At 41.0% G+C, this 22466-nt stretch overlaps 1 protein-coding gene across 1 annotated transcript; it reads left to right on the top strand.

The window, feature by feature from the left end:
* The first annotated feature begins 3330 nt into the window (after positions 1–3330).
* Positions 3331–21690, top strand: MS4A14 (membrane spanning 4-domains A14). Its single transcript, XM_039860249.1, has 8 exons — positions 3331–3471; positions 4600–4728; positions 6324–6374; positions 8661–8810; positions 11636–11734; positions 19388–19937; positions 20292–20878; positions 21646–21690. Exons 1-8 carry the CDS (start codon positions 3331–3333, stop codon positions 21688–21690), a joined length of 1752 nt encoding a protein of 583 aa, XP_039716183.1.
* Positions 21691–22466: the final 776 nt, after the last annotated feature.

Below are 22466 nucleotides of genomic sequence, written 5' to 3'. Positions count from 1 at the left end.
TCTACCCCCATTAGTCTGGAAGCTACATTAGGACGCTCACTGCTTCCTGCTGAGGTTTCCGGCTACTGTTTGAGTGTTTTCAAGTGAGTGTGTGTGTGTGTCTGTGTGTGTGTGTAAATATTTTAAATTGGGGGTGGAGGACCTTTGAGATTCCTCTTTATCCCATAAGTCAAGCAATGCAATAAACGTATATTTTACTCAGGATCTATTTATTTGTTTTTTTTTTTTTTGCTGCGAAGAGAAAGTTTCTTCAGAGTATCTGGAGAATTATATTCAGAATTACCTGGAATAATATTCCAAACTGATAGAAGTTGCAATAAAAACACTACATCATTCATCTATAACTCTCCGCTGCTCCCCCCACAGTCCCGGCCTGGCTGTCTTTCACAAGTGGCACGACCATCCATCCATTTAGTTTCTAGAGTCAGAAATCTGGGAGTCATTCTTAGCTCCTTCCTTTGCTTCACTACCACATTCATCTGGGGAAAACGATGAGGCAAGAACTACTAGCAGGAAGGTCAAGTAAACTCATGGCAAGCAAAGGAGCGAATGGTTTCCACCAAGTCCAAACAGACATTGCCAGTCTTTAACGCACAGATTAGAACTCTGAGTTCTCACTCTTGATTTTTTAAAAAATGCATCTTTCCCAAAAGGTAACCCAAAATTAGTTGGCAGAGCCACACATACTCAGACCCTTATCACAAGCCCTCCAACTCTTCCTCCGATCTTAACCCACTCTGTGAGTCAGTCTCCTGGTTGGCCTGATGAAGTAAGTAGTCACATAGAGGAGACAAAGAACTGAAGGCATCCTCTAAGATTTGATGGCAGCCTCTAACCTCCATCCAGCAAAACCTAGAGCCCTTAGTCATACAACCATAAAGAAATAAATTCCATCAACTGCCTGAACATGCTTGGAAGTGGGCTTTCCCCAGCGGAGCCTCCAGATGAAAATACAGCCTGGCGGACACCTTGATGGCAGCCATGTGAGACCCTGAGCAGAGGTACCCAGCTAAGCCCTGCCTCAACTCCTGATCAATGAAAGCTGTAAGATAATAACTGTGTGTCGTTTTAAGCCACTAAATTTGTGATAGTTACATGGCAATAGGAAATTGAATTGCTGCATGGAAAAGGGAAGAGGAAAAGCCAAGTTCAAATTTCAGCTCGACCACGGCACTAACAGTGGTCCTCAATTATCCTTGTCTTTAACGTGGGTATGATGATAGCACCTATATCCCCAAGTTGTTGGGAGGGTAACGCGTGCAGAAGGATACATTTAATAAGGGAGTAAATATCTCGTTTTATGGAGAGCAGCACTGACACATACTAAATGGTAAATATTCTTGTCAAACTCAAGAAAGAGTGGTCTTCTGCAGGTTGAGAGCAAGAGGGAACACTATTTCCACTTACAGATGCCCCATAAAGAGTCTGTCATTTTGCCTCTCTGTGGAATAACCTAGTTCCTGCCCTCTGGTTTGAGTCCACAGGTTGAAATACTAGAAGCTTGAAAGTCAGAAGCAGGGGGAAAGGCAGAGGCTAACAACTATAAACTAGCTGAGATGATAAAATGAGATGCCTTTTGAAACAACCAAAGTAGATGAAATTATAAGCTTCTCCTGCTTAGTATCAGTAATCCATTCCTAAAAATAAGGGATTCTGCATGAAGACAGTTCTTTTCCATCATTTTAAAGGAAAAAATTATGTACAATTATTAGGCGACCCAAACTTCCATCCAACTTCCTAAAATGTAAGTAAAAGGCAGTAAAATATCTGTATGTGAGTAAAAACTACCACGTTAGATTATAAATTGTTTGAAATACTGTAATTCCTTGATTACCAAATAATCACAGCGGTTGATAAAAAAAACAGACGCTTTGTATGTAGTCTGTGGCGGCCGCTGGTGTCAGCACTGTAATGGGTGCACTTCCCTTTTGACTGCACGGCACGCTTTTCAAAACTTCTCCACGTGATTCTGATGGTTTATCGGTTCTGCTTAGAATTTAAACACAGACTTGACCTGTACTGTGTTTTGCCTAAAATGTTGCGTTGCACTTTAGGCACATAAATTAAAACTTACTTAAATAAACATTGGCAGAAAAATGTTGTATTGAGAAATAGATACGTTTTCTGAAGTTTGGATGTGATAAACAAAGGCATTCTATCCAAACAACAACAACAGGACACAGTCTGCAATTGTTTCTATACATCAGTGGTTCTCAACCTGGAATAATTTTGCTCCCCCCGAGAGCAAATGTGGCAACGTCTGGAGACAATTTTGGTTGTCACAACTGGGGACGTGCTACGAGCATCTACGAGTAGAGGCCAGATATGACACCAAATATGCCACAACGCACAGACTTCCCAACAGCAAAGAATTATCAGGCCTCAAATGCCGGCAGTGCCGAGGCTGAGAAACCCTGCTACATCCACGGGTGCCACAAACTAGAGAATACACAAGGTAATATTTGTATATATTTTTTGGTTTTGTGAAATCATTTGCCTTTATGATATAACAGTTAAAATCATAACACATATAAGAATCTAAAGGATTAACATGGCGAGCAAAATTCCAAAAAGCACTTGATGTTGTTTTAATAGTATTTGCATAGTTGAAACCAGGAAGGCCTTGCGCAGAATTAGTTTTACATGTCTCTCTGAAAGCTAAAATATGCTCTATTAAAGGGGCAACTACATCTGGTCCTATAGTTTCCTAACGACTGATTTTCATACCACAAAGGGATATGATTAAACAATATGTGAGACAATTCATCCACTACAAGAGGGAAACTTCTTTCGAAAGAGGATAGAAGCGTGGTTGAAGGCAAGCAACACAGATTTTGGAGACAAACATGTGGAGTTGGACTCCTTCCGCTGTCCCTTAGTATGTGGCCTCGGGCTCTTAACTGGACCTCAGTGTCGGCACTGTTAACAGAATACACGTTCACGCCTGCTACGACAGAACACCTTCTGCAGAGCCCGGAGCGCACTGGAGAGTTGTCCGCATGTTCTAGTTCCTTTATATCTCACGAACATAGGTACTGGCATTTGTTTTTATGTACACCATCTATTTATTTGTGTTTACTCTCACTCTATAAACAAATCGACAAGTCTTCTGGATAACTGGATCCTGCACCAGGAAAACAGGGGGCTGGATATGCTCTAGAATTCTAAGACTCTATGACTCAACGACGGTGATTCTGTGGTTCTAGTACTGAGGACGGTCATCCCCAGGGGCTCATTGCTAAGGACTCCATGTGAGACTGATGGAAGACCGTGATTTTTGGTGGCGATGTTCACTCGCTCGCCCTTTTAACAGAGTTTTGCCATTGAATCATGGAGTCATCATCATCCGAGTCCAAGAGATCTACCCACGTCATCACCATACAACCAAATGAAACTGTGCTGACTGCACTTCCTTATAGGCCTCAGAGCTCTCTGCTGGATTTCCTGAAGGGAGAGCCCAAAGTCTTGGGGGTAAGTCCTTACCCCCTTCCCCCATCCCTATGGGTCTTCCTGGGATGGAGAACAGACCTTTTTTCCCCATATACGACCGCTTTTCAGGAAGGGAACTGATCTCTCTTCCCCCTTCACTTTTCGTCTACAATGTATCTTTCCTGATTAATCATGACTACTTTTAAGTCATTTGCTTATTCAAATCATTGGATCATCAGTAGAAGAGACCACGTGTCGCCATTAACACCATTTTCCTAGATTTTGATAAACAAGAGAAAGAAAACCCCACATGCACAGTTTGCCACATATCTTTGAAATGCTTCCGAGGGTTTCTTCACCCTGAGAAACAGAATATTTAACTGTAATTACTAACACCCCTAACTCTGAGGAAATCCTAGGGCTGTTTCATGAGGAGTTAGGACTGGCCTTTGAACCGTAGAAGAGGGGATACAGGAAACTGGGGTAACTTTTCCAAATATTTTTTTTGAAGAGGTGACCTCGGGATGTGGTAGCATCTCCCTTGGAGCTAAAAGCCATTAGCGCGGTTCAGCTTCCCCTTTGGGCTGTTACAGGCACTGGAAGTTCTTCGAAACCCATATTTAAAACTCCGTAGTGAGCCACAAAGTAGGTATCCACATAAAAACAATTTCAGTCATAAACATACCTAGAAGGGAGCCATGCGTACAGCCTCCGTCCATGGTACAAAGAGTGAAATCGCTACTAGGGGCATGGTGACACAGAGGTGTGGCCTGGGGGAGAACCCAGGATGCCAGAGGAGAAGCTCTGTTGGTGGTACCGACGGGAAATAATGTAAAGGTGAATATCCTCAAGGACCTTGCAGTCTCGGAGTAGCGTCAGACATGTACTCGATTTTGTCCGATACAAGATAAACTGGGAACACCAGGAGACACTGTAAGTAGAGAAGGAGGAGGGTAAAGGATTCGAACCTGAAGGACCCAGGCAAGCACGACGAGGAAAGAGACACTGGGCCTTCTGAAAATCTGAGAGTGGCTGGTTAATGGAAAGCAGAAGGCATGCAGATGGAGGGAGGTGTGACATAAACTTAAGAGGGATGCGCAAGGGACCTGGGAGTCAGCTCAAAGAGGCTTGGGCACTTGTGACCTCATGCACCCATTTGTCTCCTCACAGGCCATCCAGATCCTGCTTGCCCTGATCATTGCGGGCATCGGAGCTATATTTGCATTTAATTTCTTCCATTTCTCCCAAAGATTTCCACTCGTTTTCCTCACAGGATACCCATTCTGGGGAGCGTTTATTGTGAGTACTGTTGGTTAGTAGCTTTAGAGAAATTAGTATAAAGACTGGTTTGAACTGCTTCACATCCTGGGATAATGGATCCCAAGACTATTGTCCCCAAGAAGACCAGTCCCTTCCAGGGGAAGGACATATGACTCCGTTTGGTCACTGCACTACCATCGACATGGTATTAACTACCCGTGGGTGTTCAGTGTTTAAATGTTTCTAAAGGCCTTGTGTGTAGAGTAAGGCACGGGCTCCTTTGTACCAATCTGGGAGGTGGAATGGGTAAATATCCAGCTTTCTCCTTTGCAAATAAGAAATAAGAAAACTGGGTTTGAGAGTAGGTGATAACTTAAACATATCTAGCTAGCACTCACAGAAGCACCAACTCTCATAGCTTAAAGAGAATTTTGAGATGATGACTGTGGTTCAACCCCTTTATTCTCTGCAGAGACAATTTTATGAGTGACACTTACATAGTGATTTATAGAGCCATAAATAAAATTATAGTGCTATTTCCATCCAACCCCACAGCCGTGGTTCCTGTTCCCATGTCACCATTTTTAAGGGGAGATTCATTAGCGCTTCCCCACTAGAACATACACTCCTGAGAGGCAATGGTAGTGGTACAAAATGAAGGCCAAAATATAGGCTGGAACCAAGTCATGCCAGTCCTCATGGTCACATCAAGAATGTGGACTTTTAATATGCGAGCAAGGGGAATCCACTTTAAAGAGGGTAGTGACATTTGAAAACTGATCTCTAAGACGTCATTGCATTTTCTGAGTGCGAAATGAATTCAAGGATGGTAACGGCAAACCCAAGAGAGACAGTGGGTGGGGGCGGGCTGCAAGAATCCAGGGGAGGAAGGACGATGCCCTGAATGAGCTGGGCAGCAGTGGAGGTAAGTGAGACGGACAGCCGTGACCGTGACTTGGAGATAGAACTCATTTGATGGTGTGCCGATGTGGGCAAGGAACTGATGAGATCTATCAAAAGCAACTTTCCCATCTCCGCATGTCACCTTGAGGTCCTTGGACATCAAGCTGCAGCTGTCCTCGAGGTCCAACACCAATTCCCAAAGGAGAGGATCCAACCCCAGAACATTACAAAAAGTCAGTGGCTCCACTCTGGGTGACAGAGCTCTCGTTCTCCCTGGGTGGTACTGGAACCTTCATATTCCAGAGTAAGAAGCAGCTGAGCTAAGTACATCAGACTCCGGCCGCCACAGCAGCCTCTAGAGAGTTCTGCCCTAAGAAGGTCTCCCCACAAATGCTGAGAGCAGACACAGTTCACCTTTCCCTTTTCCAGGCCCTGAGTCCAGGATTATCTGTCTTGTTGGAGCCCAGCCAGGCCAGACATCTGAGTAGTATGTTTTGGACCTTAAAGGTACCACTCCCAGCTGACCTTGGCAAAGAGGCCTTGTTCAATGCCGAGCACATGCAATGTGGTATTTTTTCTTACATCAACGTGTACCCTCCTCCTTCCCTGATGCTCAGGTGGTTTGGGAGCTTCAGACATATATAGATTACAATTTCATCTCCAAAGGGAATTATACTGTAAAGTGGTCAAATACGTCACCTCTTAACATTTATCCCTTTTCTTCTTTAAAGTTTATTATTACAGGATTCGTCACAGGACTCGAAGGAAAGGAACACAGTCTGGTAAGCCACCTTTGTGACTTCTTTATAATTTTAAATCGTCTACTTGCTTTACATCATCTTTGTGCACGAAGCCTTTAGTGATGAAGGATCTCCCAGGAAAGTCTTTACACATCAAATTTGCAGTTCAAGTCATTCCTTATCCGTCAATGTCACCATCAGCCCTACATCTTTCCACTGGTTCCCGTTTCCCCGGCCAAATAAACGGAGAGTTCCTTATCGGAGACCCTCCTACATTCCTCTAACTGGACGGTTCTTAACTGTGAGCAAGTTTACTCCCCCTGCCCCACCCCAAGAATATGTGACAATGTCTAAAGACATTTTCGGTTGTCACAGTTAGGTAGAGGAGTACTATTGCCACCCAGTGGGTAGAGGCCAGGAATGTTTCTAAACTTACTAAAATGCACAGGACAACCACAAAACATTACCTGGCCCCAAATGTCTATAGGGCCAAAACAGAGAAACCCCGCTCTAACTAAAACCCATCCCAGGACCCCAGTAATCCTCCCTCCCCCAGCACTGCCACCAATGGAGGCTTTTCTTCGTAGCTTGCCTAGATTCTGGAGAAAAGAGTCTGGCCTTGACACCAGATCGTTCTAGGGCTGAATCAAGGGCTGAATCGTTCTAGGGCTGAATCACTCATTGCTGTGTCAACTTGAAGGGAAAAGTACCTCCTTCAAAGGATTATTTTGAGGATTTAATAAGTTGTTACATATAAAAGATGTGCCAATGATGCTTAAACGTTTGTACTCCTTTCTAATCACTTTTTTTTTTCTTAAGGCCCTGGAAATGTGAGCCTTCTCTCAAAGCCATTTTAACCTGTTTTTATGGCCCTCTGCCAATTTCCCATAGGGACAGCTACAAGTCATGGTTGGGGGGGGTGGATGAAATTCTGGGGGGACAAATGCCCCTATGTCTCTCTACCTATGGACATAATTGCAGACAATGCAGATGAAGCCCCAGATGCTGTTCTCTCTATACTGACTTCCTCTCAGAGCTAAGGGGTACACTAACAATAAGGCAGGCCTGCCCCCAATTCACTGAGAGTTGTGCAGATGAAGGCAGGCAAGACCTCACGGGGGCAGGAGCACTCACTAAACTGGGCATCAGAAAATCCAGCCCTCCATTACAGCTCCTGACCCAACTGCACTGCGGGATCGCTCACAATCACTTAATCCTTGAGCCCTAGGTACCTGCAATGTGGGGATAACAGGTGATCTGCCTACATCACACACCTGTAATGAGGATCAGATGAGGACTAAGGCTGGGCATATCCTTTGTAAACTACAAAGCACCATACACATGACGGTCTGCTGGTTTAGAGACTCTAGTCCATTAAATGTCCTATGGGAGACAAAACAGAGCCTTGAATGAGAGAAGGACCGGAGATGGAGAGAAATGGTGTTATCCATGTGCCCCTGTGCGTTCTCTACCAAGATGCCTGTTTGTAATACAGACCTGTGTTTTGGGTAAACGTTAAGTCGTAGGTATAATTCCAAGTCCTGCTGCACTGAGCCACGAGCTGCTCCTGGAGGGGACAGGCTGTGTAAGAGCACCATAGGATGGGGTAATCGGAACAGAGACCTTCCATGTTGGAACATTGAGATAAGAAAGGAAACCTATACACCCCAGTCCAAATTCATTACCATCTGTAATATGTTGGTGACTTGGTTGGTTATTGTTTGAATCCCCTTGGCGACTGGATCTGAGCCACATGAAGGCGGGACCTATTCTAGTCTGTTCATCTTTGTGTCCCAGGGGTCCTAGTGCAGTGCCTGGCATATAGTCGGTGAACACAAAATATTTATTTAAAAAAGTGAATAAAGAGATACTGCCCTAACATTAGATGACATCATTCTCCTTTTAAAGAACAGAAATTGAGAGTCCAAGGGATTAGTTACCTCATATAACTAATTTTGAGTTCACTAGGACTCAAAATCAGGTCTAATTACAAGGCCAAGGTAGTTCTAACGAGCTATTCTGCTTATAGATTATGAAAGGTGGTGCGCTAGGATATACTGAGCATTTTCTTAAGCTCTGACCATACAGCACCCTTCTTTACGCGTTCTCTTTCTTGGCTCCATGGCTCGTTCTAAAACTTGGATTGTCTTCTGACTTTGATGAATCAGGATGTAACTTAACAAGCCTCTGGGGGCGTACCGACCTGATCGGGCCGTCACCCTGGACAGGTATCTGGGAAGATAAAAAGCACTAAGGATTTCTTACCGGGTATTTTTGGTTTGGTTTGGTTTTTATTTATTTTATTACTTTTTGAAAACTATTTTCCAGGAACAAGGTGTCAAGACCCTGAACGTCATCAGTTCCTTGGCTGCGGTAGCTGGGATTGCTCTAACCCTTATCAGCTACAGATATCAGCACCAGTACTGCCAGGTGCCTTCCCTGGAAGGAATATGTGTTGTAGGTAGAATCTTTTTCAACGTAAGTGGTCTTATTCTTTTTTGTTTGTTTACTTTTTAATTTTTATGTATATTTATTTTCCAATTACAGTTGACAATATTATTTTATATTCGTTTCAGGTGTATAGCATAGTGGTCAGATGTTTACATAATTTATGAAGTGATTTCCCCTCAATACATCTTGTACCCACCTGGCGTACGTGGTCTTATTTTTATACCGTGAATCTGTATAATCTTATCTGAACTATATTCACGACGCATTGCTTCATTAATTTTGATTCCAATAATCAAAGTTGTGTCAGCATTTGAACTGACTGTTAAGAAGCATATTGTGATTCAGGAGCCACAGTGTCTGGATCTGAATCCTGGTTTTGTCACTTATAAGCCTGTGACCTTGGCCTAAAATTCCACATCATCTGAACCTCTCTTTTCCTCATGTGGATAATGAAGATAATAAGAATATCTATCTCACTGGGTTGTTGTTAGAACACTACCTGGCATGGTGTTAACAGTCAACAGGTTTTAGCTATTACTATTAGTATTGATGTAGATTGGGTTACATTTTATCTTTTTAGCGTTAATGAGGAACAGAGCTAAAAGTTTACTCAATTATTACTAAAAACAAAATACGGTGGGAGAAGGTGTTTAAGCCACTTAATTATAAAATATTTTCATAATTTTAGAAGATAATTTTATATAAATGTAGCAGTTTTATCTATTAAAACAGAAGAGATGTATCTTTACCAGGAAATATAATTATAGGTGTAATTTTAAGTATTTATGTAAAAAGTATTCAATGAGATTATTTTTACTCATGTCAATAATTCCAAAAGGCATTTCCCCCTCCTTCCACAAGCAAATCCTGGGGTTTCATTCTATTTCTCCCAGCCACATCTTGAAGGCTTTGGTCCTAGAATGTTAATGAAATTCAGTTGAGTAAATCATCTAATAAGACAGATCACCATCTCCCAATCAAGTAGAGTCCGTCAAATCAACTCCTCACCGGCGCCATCGATCAATCGAAGAAGAGACAAATTCCCTGGAAAGACTCCGGCGAAGAACGAATTTCGATCTCATCTCCATCGCTCGTCTCATAATCGGATCTAATAAAATTCGGTCTCCATCCTCTTTATCTTTTTTGGCTCCTTTTGCACAAGAAGCGAGAAAGAGTCTAAGGACGTTCCCATGTGTTCTGAGATAAATTCCAGACTTAGACTCATAAAAGATTACTAAAGAAAGCCAGAAACCAGTATAAGGGACAAAATCCTGTCCTCATTAGGTCAAGAATGTAACATTATAAGCCTTACCCTTTCCTAGAGGACAGGAGGCCACTACAGCACATTCCTTCAGGATAAACCAGGAAGCAGTTGTGTCCTGAAAGGGTTAAATCTCCATACAAATGAGTCTCCTGTCTACTTCCGGCCCCACGTGGTCAGTGTTGCAGGATTGGTTCCTGCATACAGAATCATGGGGAATTTGTCCCTCGTATAACTCCGCGATTCCTTGTTGTAACCCACATATCGTAAATGAGCTAAAAAAAAAAAAAAAAAAGCCAGAAGAGTGGGCTTTAGACATCTCTTGGACTGACCTCTGTTCCAAAGACCACTGCACTGTCTACGCTGCAGCCAGAGTCATCACTTAAAAAGGCAAAACTGAGCACATTACTCAATGGCTTCTAGTTAAACACAGAATTAAGACGCCAGCTGTGAAAGGCTCGGGAGAGCCTGTGGGACCTATCCTGGCTTCCACCCCGACATTCCAGGCCTTCGTCTTTCCCACCTCACTCTCCTACTGCTTCCTGGAATTCCTCAACGTGTCAGGGATCCACTGCCCCGGGACCATAAGACAAGCTTTTTCTTGCTTCAAATCAACGTGCCCCAGTCCATTGCTTACTTACTTTTTCCCATCTACTCATTAACTCCTTTTTTTTTTTTTTTGTCTTTAATTTCTGTTTAAACATCACTTCTGTAAGGAGGTCCTTCCTGATTGCACCTCACCCTTCCCAGTGCAGACCTGGTCAGATTCCCCAGGATAGTAGTGCATAGCTCCCAAAACTTTTTCATAGCACTTGTCATAATCTAAGTAAATAACTGACTGATTATTTGTTACTGCGCCTTCCTTACTATGATGGAAGTTTCACAAAGACCAAGACCAGGTCTTATCTTGTTCAGTAAATTTACAGTAGGTGCTTCATACATAAAGTTTACCATCAAATGTGGAATATCCAAGCTTTTGGAAGTATCGCAGGGAAACAAGATGTGAACAGACTCAGTCACTGGTTCGAGGTTAAGTGTAACCTTGGACCCAACTGTACCCAGCTCGTCTAAGCTTTGTGGACACCATGCTATTCGATTTCAAAACATGACCTTAAAACAGAGTATGCAAAATGGCAATCTGTGGAAGATATCCTGCCTGAAGCTATGTTCTCTTTGAGTCACATAAGTGAACAAATACCTGGAAAATTTCCCATTAAAAATATGTGTATCCAGCTTCCTTAGGAAAGAAAAAGACCAGACATCACGAGGCCCATATTTCCACATGGCAACTACTGCCTGGAACTGAGTGATGGAGGCATCCTAGGAATACCTTTACTCACTACCCTCTCCCCTCCTGACCATTTCACTCATTTAGGATGGTTGCCTGGTTCCTACAGGCATTGGGGTTTGTTGCCCCTGCTCACCAGAATGACAAAAGATAAAAATCGTTCAATCGTTGATGGCTGCAGAAGCATCTAAAATGCGGGTTTTCCCTTATTTGGTCATACAATGTACATGGCTCTTGGCTTAGATCTTTAAAATGATAGAGCTTTCATTCCAAATGCCATTTATTTGTCCTCATTATTCGCAGGGGATTTTGTCAGTCTTACTGATCATCAGCGTGGTAGAGCTCAGCATCTCTGTGACTATCGCCTCCTTTAGAAGCAAGTGCTGGGCAAGGTCAAATGAGGTGCGTTCAATGTTATGAGAACGGATTACCACTGGGACACTCCAAGGTTCCCAGGTGACCTCTAGCTTATCAGTGGGTGGGGCAACATTCTCAGATGCTGAACTGAAAATTCTAAGTTTAGGAAGGTCAAGGAGGGACAAGCTTAAAATTGAAGGCCCACACCACCCTTTGAGATATCTATGCTTCTTCTTCTTGCTACCCACAGTCATCTCCATTCAGACATAGCTTCTGATCTCCCCAGTAAAATATAAGCAAGACTAGACTTAGTGGGAACCCATATTACTGTAAAACGGGGAGCTTACACCTGAGTCATAAGGGTATATAAGACAATTCCCTCACCAGAGAGGAAGCGGAGAAGAAAAATATTTAACAGTGATACTAATATGATTTACAATAATTATTAGAGCTTACATGACTAAATGCTGTCATTGTTAAATTACTTAGCACCAACTCACTCAATCCTAACAAAACTACTAAAACACCCTTATTTTACATATAGAAGAACTAGAGCACAAGGAGTAACCTCCCCAGTGTCGTGTAACAGCAGGCTCTGGCTGAAATCATGTGGTTCCAGAGTCTGCTCTCTAAATCCCAGATAACAGTTCCAGGTCCTGTGTTAGGGCTTTTTGTTTCTGTTTTTGTTTTCCCCCTCTCTCTTTTTTACATCAACTTTATAAAAACATAATTTACAAGCAATAAAATGCACCCCTTTTAAGAGGTTTGGCAAATTGTATACACCTGTTTAGCTACCACCGCAGTCAAGATACAGTGAATTCTTGTCACCTCAAAAAATTCTGTGCAACCTCTCGGCAGCCAGTATCTTCATCGCCTCGATTAGTTATAGCTTTCTCTAACTTCACATTCACGGAATCCTAAGCAAGTATTCTTGGCGTCTGGCTTCTTTCACTCAGCAGGGTGTTTATGAGATTCATCTGTGCTGTTGCATGCATCAGTAGTCCATTGCTTTTAGGTAAGGATACACCACAACCTGGTTATCCATTTACTTTTTGATGGGCATTTGGTAGCCATGAACATTTGAGTTGGTGTCTTTGTGTTGTATCTAGGATTTGATTGCCAGGTCATGTGGCAAGTGGATGTTTAACTTTCTAAGAAAATGCCAGACACTTCTCCAAAGTGACTGCACCATTTTGCATTCTTATCGGCAATATATGAGAGGTACAGTTGCTCCATATAATCACCAATCCTTGGAATTGTCAGTTGTATTAATAATTTAGCCATTCTAGTGGGTATGTAGTGGTATTTCATGATAGTTTTAATTTGCATTTTCCCGATGACAGACGATGATGAGACTCTGTGTTTATTGTCCATTTGTATATCCTTTTTTTTTTTGAGATGTGTCTATTCAAATATTTAGCCAACTTTCATTGCATTGTTTATCTTATTGAGTTATAAGAACCTAACTGATTCTTAATATGTCTTTTTGTGAGATACGTGTATTGCTAATATTTTTCCCAGCCTTGGTTTGCCTTTTCATTTCCTTAATAGTTTCTTTCAAATAAATTTGATGAAGTCTAATTTATGATTTCTTTTATGGATAGTTCTTTCTGTGTTCTAACAAAACTTTGCTTATACCAAGGTTGTAAAGATATTCTCCTCTGTTTTATTGTAGAAGTTTTATAGTTTTAGTTTTTATGTATAGGACTATAATAGATTTTGAGTTAAATTTTATATATAGTTATGACGTAAGGTTAGAAGTTCACACCACACACACACACACACACACACACACACACACACACTGCCATAGAGAGTTTAAACACTATTTGTTGAAAATGCAATGTTTCCCCCCATTACCTTAGCAATTTTGTGAAAATCAAATGACCTCTTATTTCTAGGTCTCTTTTGGACACTTTTTTTTTGTCCCATTGATCTATATATCTATCTTTCCACATATTTCACACTGTCTTAATTTCTGTAGCTTTTGAGTAATTCTTTTTTAGTGTAGTACAACATGCTATTTATCATTTCAACCATCTGTAAGTGTACATTTCAGTGGCCTTAAATACATTCATAATGATATATAACCATCACCACTATCTATGCCCAAAACTTATCATCCCAATACAAATTCTGTGCCATTAAACAGTATCTCTCCTTGTCTACTCCTTCCAGCCAATAGTAACATCTATTCTACTTTATGTCTTTATGTCTACTATTATCTAGTGCCTATGATCGATAACTTACAAAGGTTGAATCATGTATTTGCATTAATGTTTCTGTCTTATTTGACTAAACATAATATTTTCCAGTGCATTCATGTTGTAGCATATATCAAAATTTCATTCCTTTTATGGACAAATCGTAGTCCCTTGTGTGTATATACCACATTTTGTCTAGCCATTCATTTGTTTGATGGACACAGACAGGCTTTTCGTACCTTTTGGCTATTGCGAATAATGCTACTATGAACACTGATGTACAAATATCTGTTTGCATCCCTGTTTTCAATTCTTTGGATATATACCTAAAAGTGTGATTCCTACAACAAATAGTAGTTCTATGTTTAACATTTTGAGACACTGCCAAACTGTTTTTGACAGTGGCTGCACCATTTTACATTCCCACCAACAGTGCATAAAGATTCCAATTTCTCCACATCATCGCCAACACCTGGTATGTCCTTTCTTCTTTAATAAAAGCCATGGGTATGAAGTGGCATCTCATTGTGGTTTGGATTCGCATTTCCTAATGATTAGTGATATCAAACATCTTTTCATGTACCTATTGGTCACTTGTATATCTTCTTTGGAGAAATGTCTATTATAGTCCTTTGCCTGTTTTTAACTGGGCTGCTTTCTGTTATCATTGAATTGTAAGATATCTGTCTATCATCTATCTATCTATCTATCTATCTATCTATCTATCTATCTATCTATCTATCCATCTATCTATCTATCTAGATATATATCTAGATAGATATATCCGGAAATATATTTAATTCCGGATGCTATATTCTGGTAGCTCTATTCTTAATTTTTTGAGGAAATTCCATACTGTTTTCCATAGTGGCTGTACCAATTTACATTCCCACCAGCATTGTATGAGGGTTCCTTTTTCTCCACATGCTCTCCAACACTTGTTATTTGTCTTGTTGATGATAGCCATTCCAACAGATGTGAGATGGTACTTCACTGTGGTTTTGATTTGCATTTCTCTCATAGTTAGTAAAGTTGAGCATCTTTTCATCTAGATAGATATATATCTTTCCCTTTTCTTGGCAGTATCCTTTGATGCACAACAGTTCTTAATCCAATTAATCTTTTTTTCTTTTGCTGTCTGTGCTTTTAATGTCACATCCATGGAATCACTGCCAAATCCAATGTCATAAAGATTCCCCTCAATATTTTTTTCTATAAGTTTTACAATTTTAGCTTTTAGGTTTATATCTTTAATCTATTTTGAGTTAAATTTTATATATGGTATAAGATAATGCTCCAACTTCCTTCTTTTACTTATGGATATCCAGTTTTCCCGCACCATTTGTTGAAACCGTTCTTTCCTCCACTGAATGGTCTTGGCACCCTTGATGAAAATCAATCGATATATGTGAGGTTTTATTTCCGGGCTCTGTATTCCAGTCCAGTCATCTATATGTCTGTCTTTATGCCAGTACCATACTCTCTTAATTACTGCAGCTTTGTAGTAAGTTTCAAAATTAGAAAGTATGATTCCTCCAACTTTATTCTTCTTTTTCAAGATTTATTTTTGAGCTATTTGGGGCCCCTTGAAATTCCATATGAATTTGTGAATTGGTTTTGACATTTCTGAGAAGAAGGCTGTTGGAATTTTGATGAAAATTACATTGAATCTGTAGATTGCTTTAGGTAGTATTGACATCCCTATGATGAACGTGCAATGCCTGTCCATTTATTTAGACCTTTAATTATTTTCAGCAACATTTTGCAGTTTTTCGCACAGAAAGTCTTTCACCTCCTTGATTATATTTATCCCTCAGTATTTAATTCCGGATGCTATATTCTGGTAGCTCTATTCTTAATTTTTTGAGGAAATTCCATACTGTTTTCCATAGTGGCTGTACCAATTTACATTCCCACCAGCATTGTATGAGGGTTCCTTTTTCTCCACATTGTTATTTGTCTTGTTGATGATAGCCATTCCAACAGATGTGAGATGGTACTTCACTGTGGTTTTGATTTGCATTTCTCTCATAGTTAGTAAAGTTGAGCATCTTTTCATCTATCTGTTGGTCTTGGAAAAGTGTCTATTCAGATCCTCTGCCCATTTTTTAATTGGATTATCTTGTTGTTGTTGAGTTGTGTATGTTCTTTGTATATTTTGGATATTATCCTCTTATTAGAGATATTGTTTGCAAATATCTTCTTCTCTCATTCACTGTTTTGTTTTGTTGATAGTTTTCTTTTTATTTTGTTGATGGTTTCTTGCAGGCATCTCCCTAAAGTGCCTCACATAAATAGTCTTCCAATGGGGATACAATATAGATGTGGAAACAAATCAGAAGGTTGGGGAATGACAATGTGGAGCATAAGAGAATGTGGAGATTCTCATTTTAAGCCTGGTATCAATCAACTAAGTGACCATAATTAGATCATTTAATCAGAGTACCAATTGCTTCAGCCAATAGAATAAGTAATCTATTCTGATGCTATGAATGACCTCAGAAGGAACACAGGCTGACGAAAATCAGCAAATTGGTCTGTAATGACAACTCCTCTCAAAAAATATTGTAAAAAAATGAGAAGCATTGACTAAAGGTTGTATCAGATACTGTCGCTTAGCTGTTTAAAAAACTCCAATAGATCTCCCATGTCTGTAAAGGAAAGGCCAGCTTTCCTAATCTAGCGTTTTAGTCCATTTAGGCTGCTAGAAAAAAAATATACCATAGACTTGGTGGTTTAAACAATGAAAATTTATCTCTCAGAGTCTGGAGGCTCAGAAGTCCAAGATCAAGGTGCCAGTAGATTCTACCTCGGGTGAAAGCCTGCCTCCTGGTTCATAGAGAGCCATCTTCTCTGGTGGAAAGGGCAAAGAAGCACTCTGGGATCTCTTTTATAAGAGCACTAATTCCTTGGTGATGGCTTCATCCTCGTGATCTAATCACCTCCCAAAGGCCCATGTCCTCATACCATCCCACTGGGGATTAGGTTTCAGCATATGGATTCAGGGGTGATACGTCCAGTCAATAGAATTCTACCTCAGCAACCCTTCACATTCGTGTCCTTCTCACATGAGAAAAAATATGCTTTCAATCCCAATAGCCCCCAAAGTCTTATCTTATTTCAGCATCAACTTTAAAGTCTAAGTCCAAAGTCTCATCTAAATATCATCTAAGTCAGATCTGGCGGACACTCAAGGTACGATTCATCCCGAAGCAAATTTCCCTCTAGCTGTGCACCTGTGAACCTAGCTACATCATGAAACCAAACTTATAAAACACAATGGTGGGACAGGCACTAGATAGACATCCCCATTCCAAAAAAAGAGAAATGGGAAAGAAGAAAGGACAGATCCCAAGTAAGTAAAACACCTAACAAGGCACACGAACCTTAAGGCTCAAGAATAATCCTCTTTGGCTCTCTCACTCTGACTTCCAAACACACTAGGTTGTCACATCACCTCTGTGGCTCAGCCGGGAGGGCCCTGCAGCAGCTCTCTGCCAGGTCGGGATCTTGAGCCTGTGGCTCTGTCAGGCAGCTCTGCTTTTTGAAATCTAGATGGAGGCAGCCACACTCCCATGGGTGCAGCTCATGCAGCCGCTCTCTGCTGTCCCACCCCTGAGGCCCTGGGTGGGGGCATCCTGGCTCTACCTGAACCACAGACTCGGGCCCAACCATTGAAACTCATTCTTCTCGGGGCCCTTGCACTCTGGGCCTGCGGTGGGAGTGGTAGCCCTGAAGATCTCTGACTCGCCTTTGGGGTCATCCTTCCATCGCCTTCTGGCTACTATTCAGATGGATGACCCATATGAATTTCCTCATCAAACCTGCCTCATGGCAGTTCTCTTATTGTTCTCATTTTTTTTTGCAATAAGGATACACAGAATTTTCCAAACCATAAAGTCCTGCTTCCTTTTGCTTAATTCCAAAATCTTTCAGTCATTTCTCTCTTCTCACATTTTACTATAAGCTATCAGGAGAAGCCAAGCCTCACCCTCGACACTTTGCTTAGAAATAGCTTCGGCTAAATTTCATTGCTTGCAAGTTCTACCTTCAACAAAACACTAGAATACAAACACAGTTAAACCAAGTTCTTTGCCACTTTAAACTAAGATCACCTTTCCTCCAGTTTCCAATACCATGTTCCTCATTTCTGTTTGAGACTTTCTCAGAATGAGCTTTATCATCTGTATTTCTACCAACACTCTGTTCAGGATGACTTGGGTATTCTCTAGGAAGATGGAGCCTTTCTCTACTCTTTTCATTCTGTGCTCTCACCAGAATCACCCTTTCATGGTCCATTTGCAGCAATATGAGCTTTTTCTGGCATGGACCTCAAAATTCTACTAATTACCCAGTTCCAACTCTGCTTTTACATCTTTAGGTATTTACTACATTAGCACTCCCACTTTTAGGTACCAATTTTTCTGTTTCAGTCCATTCAGGCTGCTGTAACAAAGACTGGGTGGCTTAAACAACGACAAGAAAATTTATTTCTCACAGTTCTGGATGCTGGGAAGTCCAAGATCAAAGTGCTGGCAGATTCAGAGCCTGATGAGGACCTGCTGCCTGATTCATAGATGGCAGACTTCTCACCGTGTCCTTGCACGGAGGAAGGGGCAAGGCAGCTCTTTGGGATCCCTTTTCTAAGGGCTCCGCTCTCATGATCTAACCACCTCCCAAAGACTCGACTTCTAAATGCCATCACACTGAAGATTAACTTTCAACATATGAATTTAAATTTAAAGGGACGCAAACATTCAGTTTATAGCACCAACCATATCATCTGATCATAACTAACTGCTTACCGTCTGCCTTCACATTATGCTGCATCAGAATCTTGTGTTTTGGTACACACTATTTCCTCTACTTGGCTTTTGATGCCTATCTTACTTCATCTTACCTTTTTGCCTGAGGAATTCCTACTCACCCATCAAGACATAGGTCAAATACTACTTCTTCTGTGAAGCATTTCCTGGCTCTCTCAGAATTAGGTTATCTTCTACATTCCCATAAAGCACTTAGTAGCTAGTTCCATAATAGCATTTGCTAAACTATATTGCTATCTATTTATATCTTGGCCTATCTATAGTTGTTAGCACCTTATGGACAAAACCCACACCTAATTATCTTTGATCTCCAACATCTAGTTCATCTAGTAGATGATCAATAAATCACTATAAACCTGAATATAGGAATATTGAGTGGATAATTTAAAATGTCTTAGAAATTTTATAATGTTAAGTATGGGAAGACTTTCAGACAATCTTAATCAAATTCTTCTATTTGCTATTTGAGATAATAGAGGGTGATGATTTTTCTAAAAAAAAAAAAACAGTGAGTTAATGGTAAAGGCAGTACTGGTATATGTTTCTGATTCCCCATGTAGATGTTATTTCCCATCTACTGTCTTATGAAAATAATTTGGGAATACAAGAAGAAAAGAACATCAAAATGACTGTTATATTAATGTTTCCCCCACTCCTTGGTTTTACAGATTGTATTTTTCTTGCCTTTGGATGTTACTCAAGATAGTGAACTATCTGTCCAAGAAGAAAATGCTATAGTACAATTTGAGCTTCAAGAAGAGTCTACCAGTGATTACTCAACAGCAAACGTACAACCTGTTTTCTTTGGAGGCTATACTTTCTTCAAATTGAGAGTCTCAAAAAGTCCTTTAACCTTCCAACAGTCGGAGAAGAGAGGCAGTAATTATTACTACACATCTTCATTTGTGACAGATGAACAACAGAAAAATACCCCTCCTGCTGTAAAACTTTATGAGGAAGAAATTAAGCCAGAACTTTTGCCTCCCAGGTTGGAGAAAAGGTCTTCAGAAAATATAACGCGCACTGAACAAATGAATGATGAAGACCTACAGTTTGCGATCAAAAAACCCTCAAGAACACCGGAAGCGCTAACACCCCAAGAGTTGCCATCCCAAGTTCTTCCAACCCAAACTTACCCAGTACAAGCCCTGCCATCTACAGTCCCAACATTCCATATCACACCATCTCATGGCCTGATATCTGAAGACATGCCATACCGTGACATACCATCCTCCGACACACTATCCCTATATGGACCACCCCCAGGCACATCATCCCAAGGCACACAATCCCAAGAAACACAATCCCAAACCATATCATCCCTAGGTACATCATCTCTGTTTACAGCATCCCAATACATGCTATCCTCAGATACCGCATCTCCAAATACACCATCGCAGGACATTTCACAAAGTGTGCTTTCTCAAGAACAAAGTATGCTTTCTCAAGCACAAGGTAGGCTTTCTCAAGTACAAGGTAAGCTTTCTCAAGAACAAGGTAGGCTTTCTCAAGCACAAGGTAGGCTTTCTCAAGAACAAGGTAGGCTTTCTCAAGCACAAGTTCTGCCAACAGAATCCAAGCTGTTGGAAGCCAAAACATTCCATGCTAAGCAGTCTCTTAGTGTACAACAACTAGAACAGCAATCCCTGAGTCTTCAACAAAAAAACGGCCAACATCAAGACCAGCAATTTGTACAGGTAGCATATCAAGACATTCAATCAGAAGTCAGTTTACTGACCCAAGAATGGAAATATGAGAAACATCAACGCAAGAAATCCACAAAGAAGCCTTCCATCAAGGAGCATAGAAAAAGCTCACTATCTTCAAAAAGGAAATCGGCAGACCTGTCGATCAAAGACCCGCAATCTTCAAGGAGGAAATCCCTAGACCAGCATATCAAAGCATGGTTATCTGATAGGAGGCACTCCACCCACAAGCAATTCCAGCTTACGCAAACCACACATCGAGCCCCAGACCAGCAAGATGAAGACCAGCTGGCCCAAGGAATACAATCCCTAAAGCAACCATCCCAAAATGGGCATAGTGAAGACCAGCAGGACAAAGAAGAGCAATCCTCCCAAACACAATCCAAGGATAGACAAGATAAAGCCCAACACCAGCAAGCTGAAGACCGGAAAGCCCAAGAGGAAAAACCCGCAGTGCAGCTAGGCCAAGACCGACAATCTCTAGACTTGAAAATCCCATCCTGGCAAACCCAAGATCTTTTAAAGAAAGAATCCCTAAAGCAGAAAGCTCTATACCAACAAGCCCCAACTGTGCAGGCCGTACCTCAACAACACCTTGGTTGGAAAGCACAAGACATTCCATTTCAAGGGGCTCAGTATCAAGATATCAAACTTCGGGAAATGAAAAGTCTGTGCCAAAAACCAAGTGATGTGCAGTCGGAAGACGTGAAGTCGGATTTCCATCATTCCTCCTGCCAAAGCTCAGTACAAGACATGTATTTCAACTATTTGTCCAACACAGAGTCGGATGTGCAACAAAACACTTCAGTTTGCTCAACTTCGTACAAAGAAAATCCAGCTTTAACCTCATGTTGTTTAAAAGATCAACCACAATCTGAAGACTCTGACTAACTTGCAAAATCTACCCAAATACCACACTGCTCCCGATTATGAAACCGAATTAGGGAAAAACAACATAGTCTCCTCCAACCTATGTCCTCAAGTGTTGTTGCTATACTATTTACTCATTGGAAAATGAAGAGCATGCAGAACACTTAAAGGATTTGTCCTTAATTAAAATAAAATGACAACAATATTAACACTCTATCAGAACTTTTGAGGGGTCAAGGAATACTTCATGTTTCAATTTATGATCAGCAATTCATTTTACAGCTTAATATTTAATGGACCTAGTTTTCTATGGTGCTGGTATTTCTTGCCTCCTCCTCTGTGTATTATAGGGGCTCAATAAGTCGACCAGGAAGAAGACTATTCGGGCTCTCTAAGGGCTCAGGAACCAAAAGAATCAGCAAGGAATAAAAAATCAATCCCACTATCCCACTGTTTTGCTATTTCCAATCACCCAATTTACTCTCTCTTCCCAAATCTATGTTGAGGATATATACTCTAAATTTGTTCAATTATTAATGAGGTAGAATGTGGCAATGAGTACAACTATGTGGTATAGGGAGAGAATAAAACACACCCAGAGACAGAGAAGTAAGAGGCAGGGAAGGGCAGAGATGTAGACATCGTAATAGAAAGTTTGACAGACTGTAATATATTGCGTGAAGCTCTAGCTCCCTTCCATATGCGTGAACTCACTGCTTTTAACTTCTCAACTTTAATGACATATAATTTCATCCTCAGTGGTCAGAGAAAATTGTGCGATCAAAAGTCATCAGTTACTCCTCCATCTTCCAAGCCTAACTGTATTTTTCCAATCCTCTTTGTCCTTGATCACTCTGGTACATTTAGAGTTGTAATAATCCCTTCTTTCTGCAACATTCATTACTCTCGTTGGCTTCCGTGCTTTTTTCTTCCTGCTCCAAAAAGTCTAAAGTACCTCCAGGGCGAAACCTCTCTCCAGCTTCCTTCCTCTTTGAAATCATATACACTCTTATAGTTCTCTTATATTCTTGTGAATAACCCCAGACTGTGTCATATCTGTGTCTTCCAGAGAATTTCAAGCAAGGGCTTGCTTCTAACAGACATTCGGTAAATCATTTTTAAAATCATAGATGGGAGCCTGGGCCCTCCACGTAGGGGTGAGTGAAGTTAT

This window comes from Pteropus medius, unplaced genomic scaffold (assembly GCF_902729225.1).
Source record: "Pteropus medius unplaced genomic scaffold, Ma_sr-lr_union100, whole genome shotgun sequence".
Lineage (NCBI taxonomy): Eukaryota > Metazoa > Chordata > Mammalia > Chiroptera > Pteropodidae > Pteropus > Pteropus medius.
Note: the sequence above shows the minus strand (reverse complement) of the source record. Positions and strands in the feature narration are given on the sequence as shown.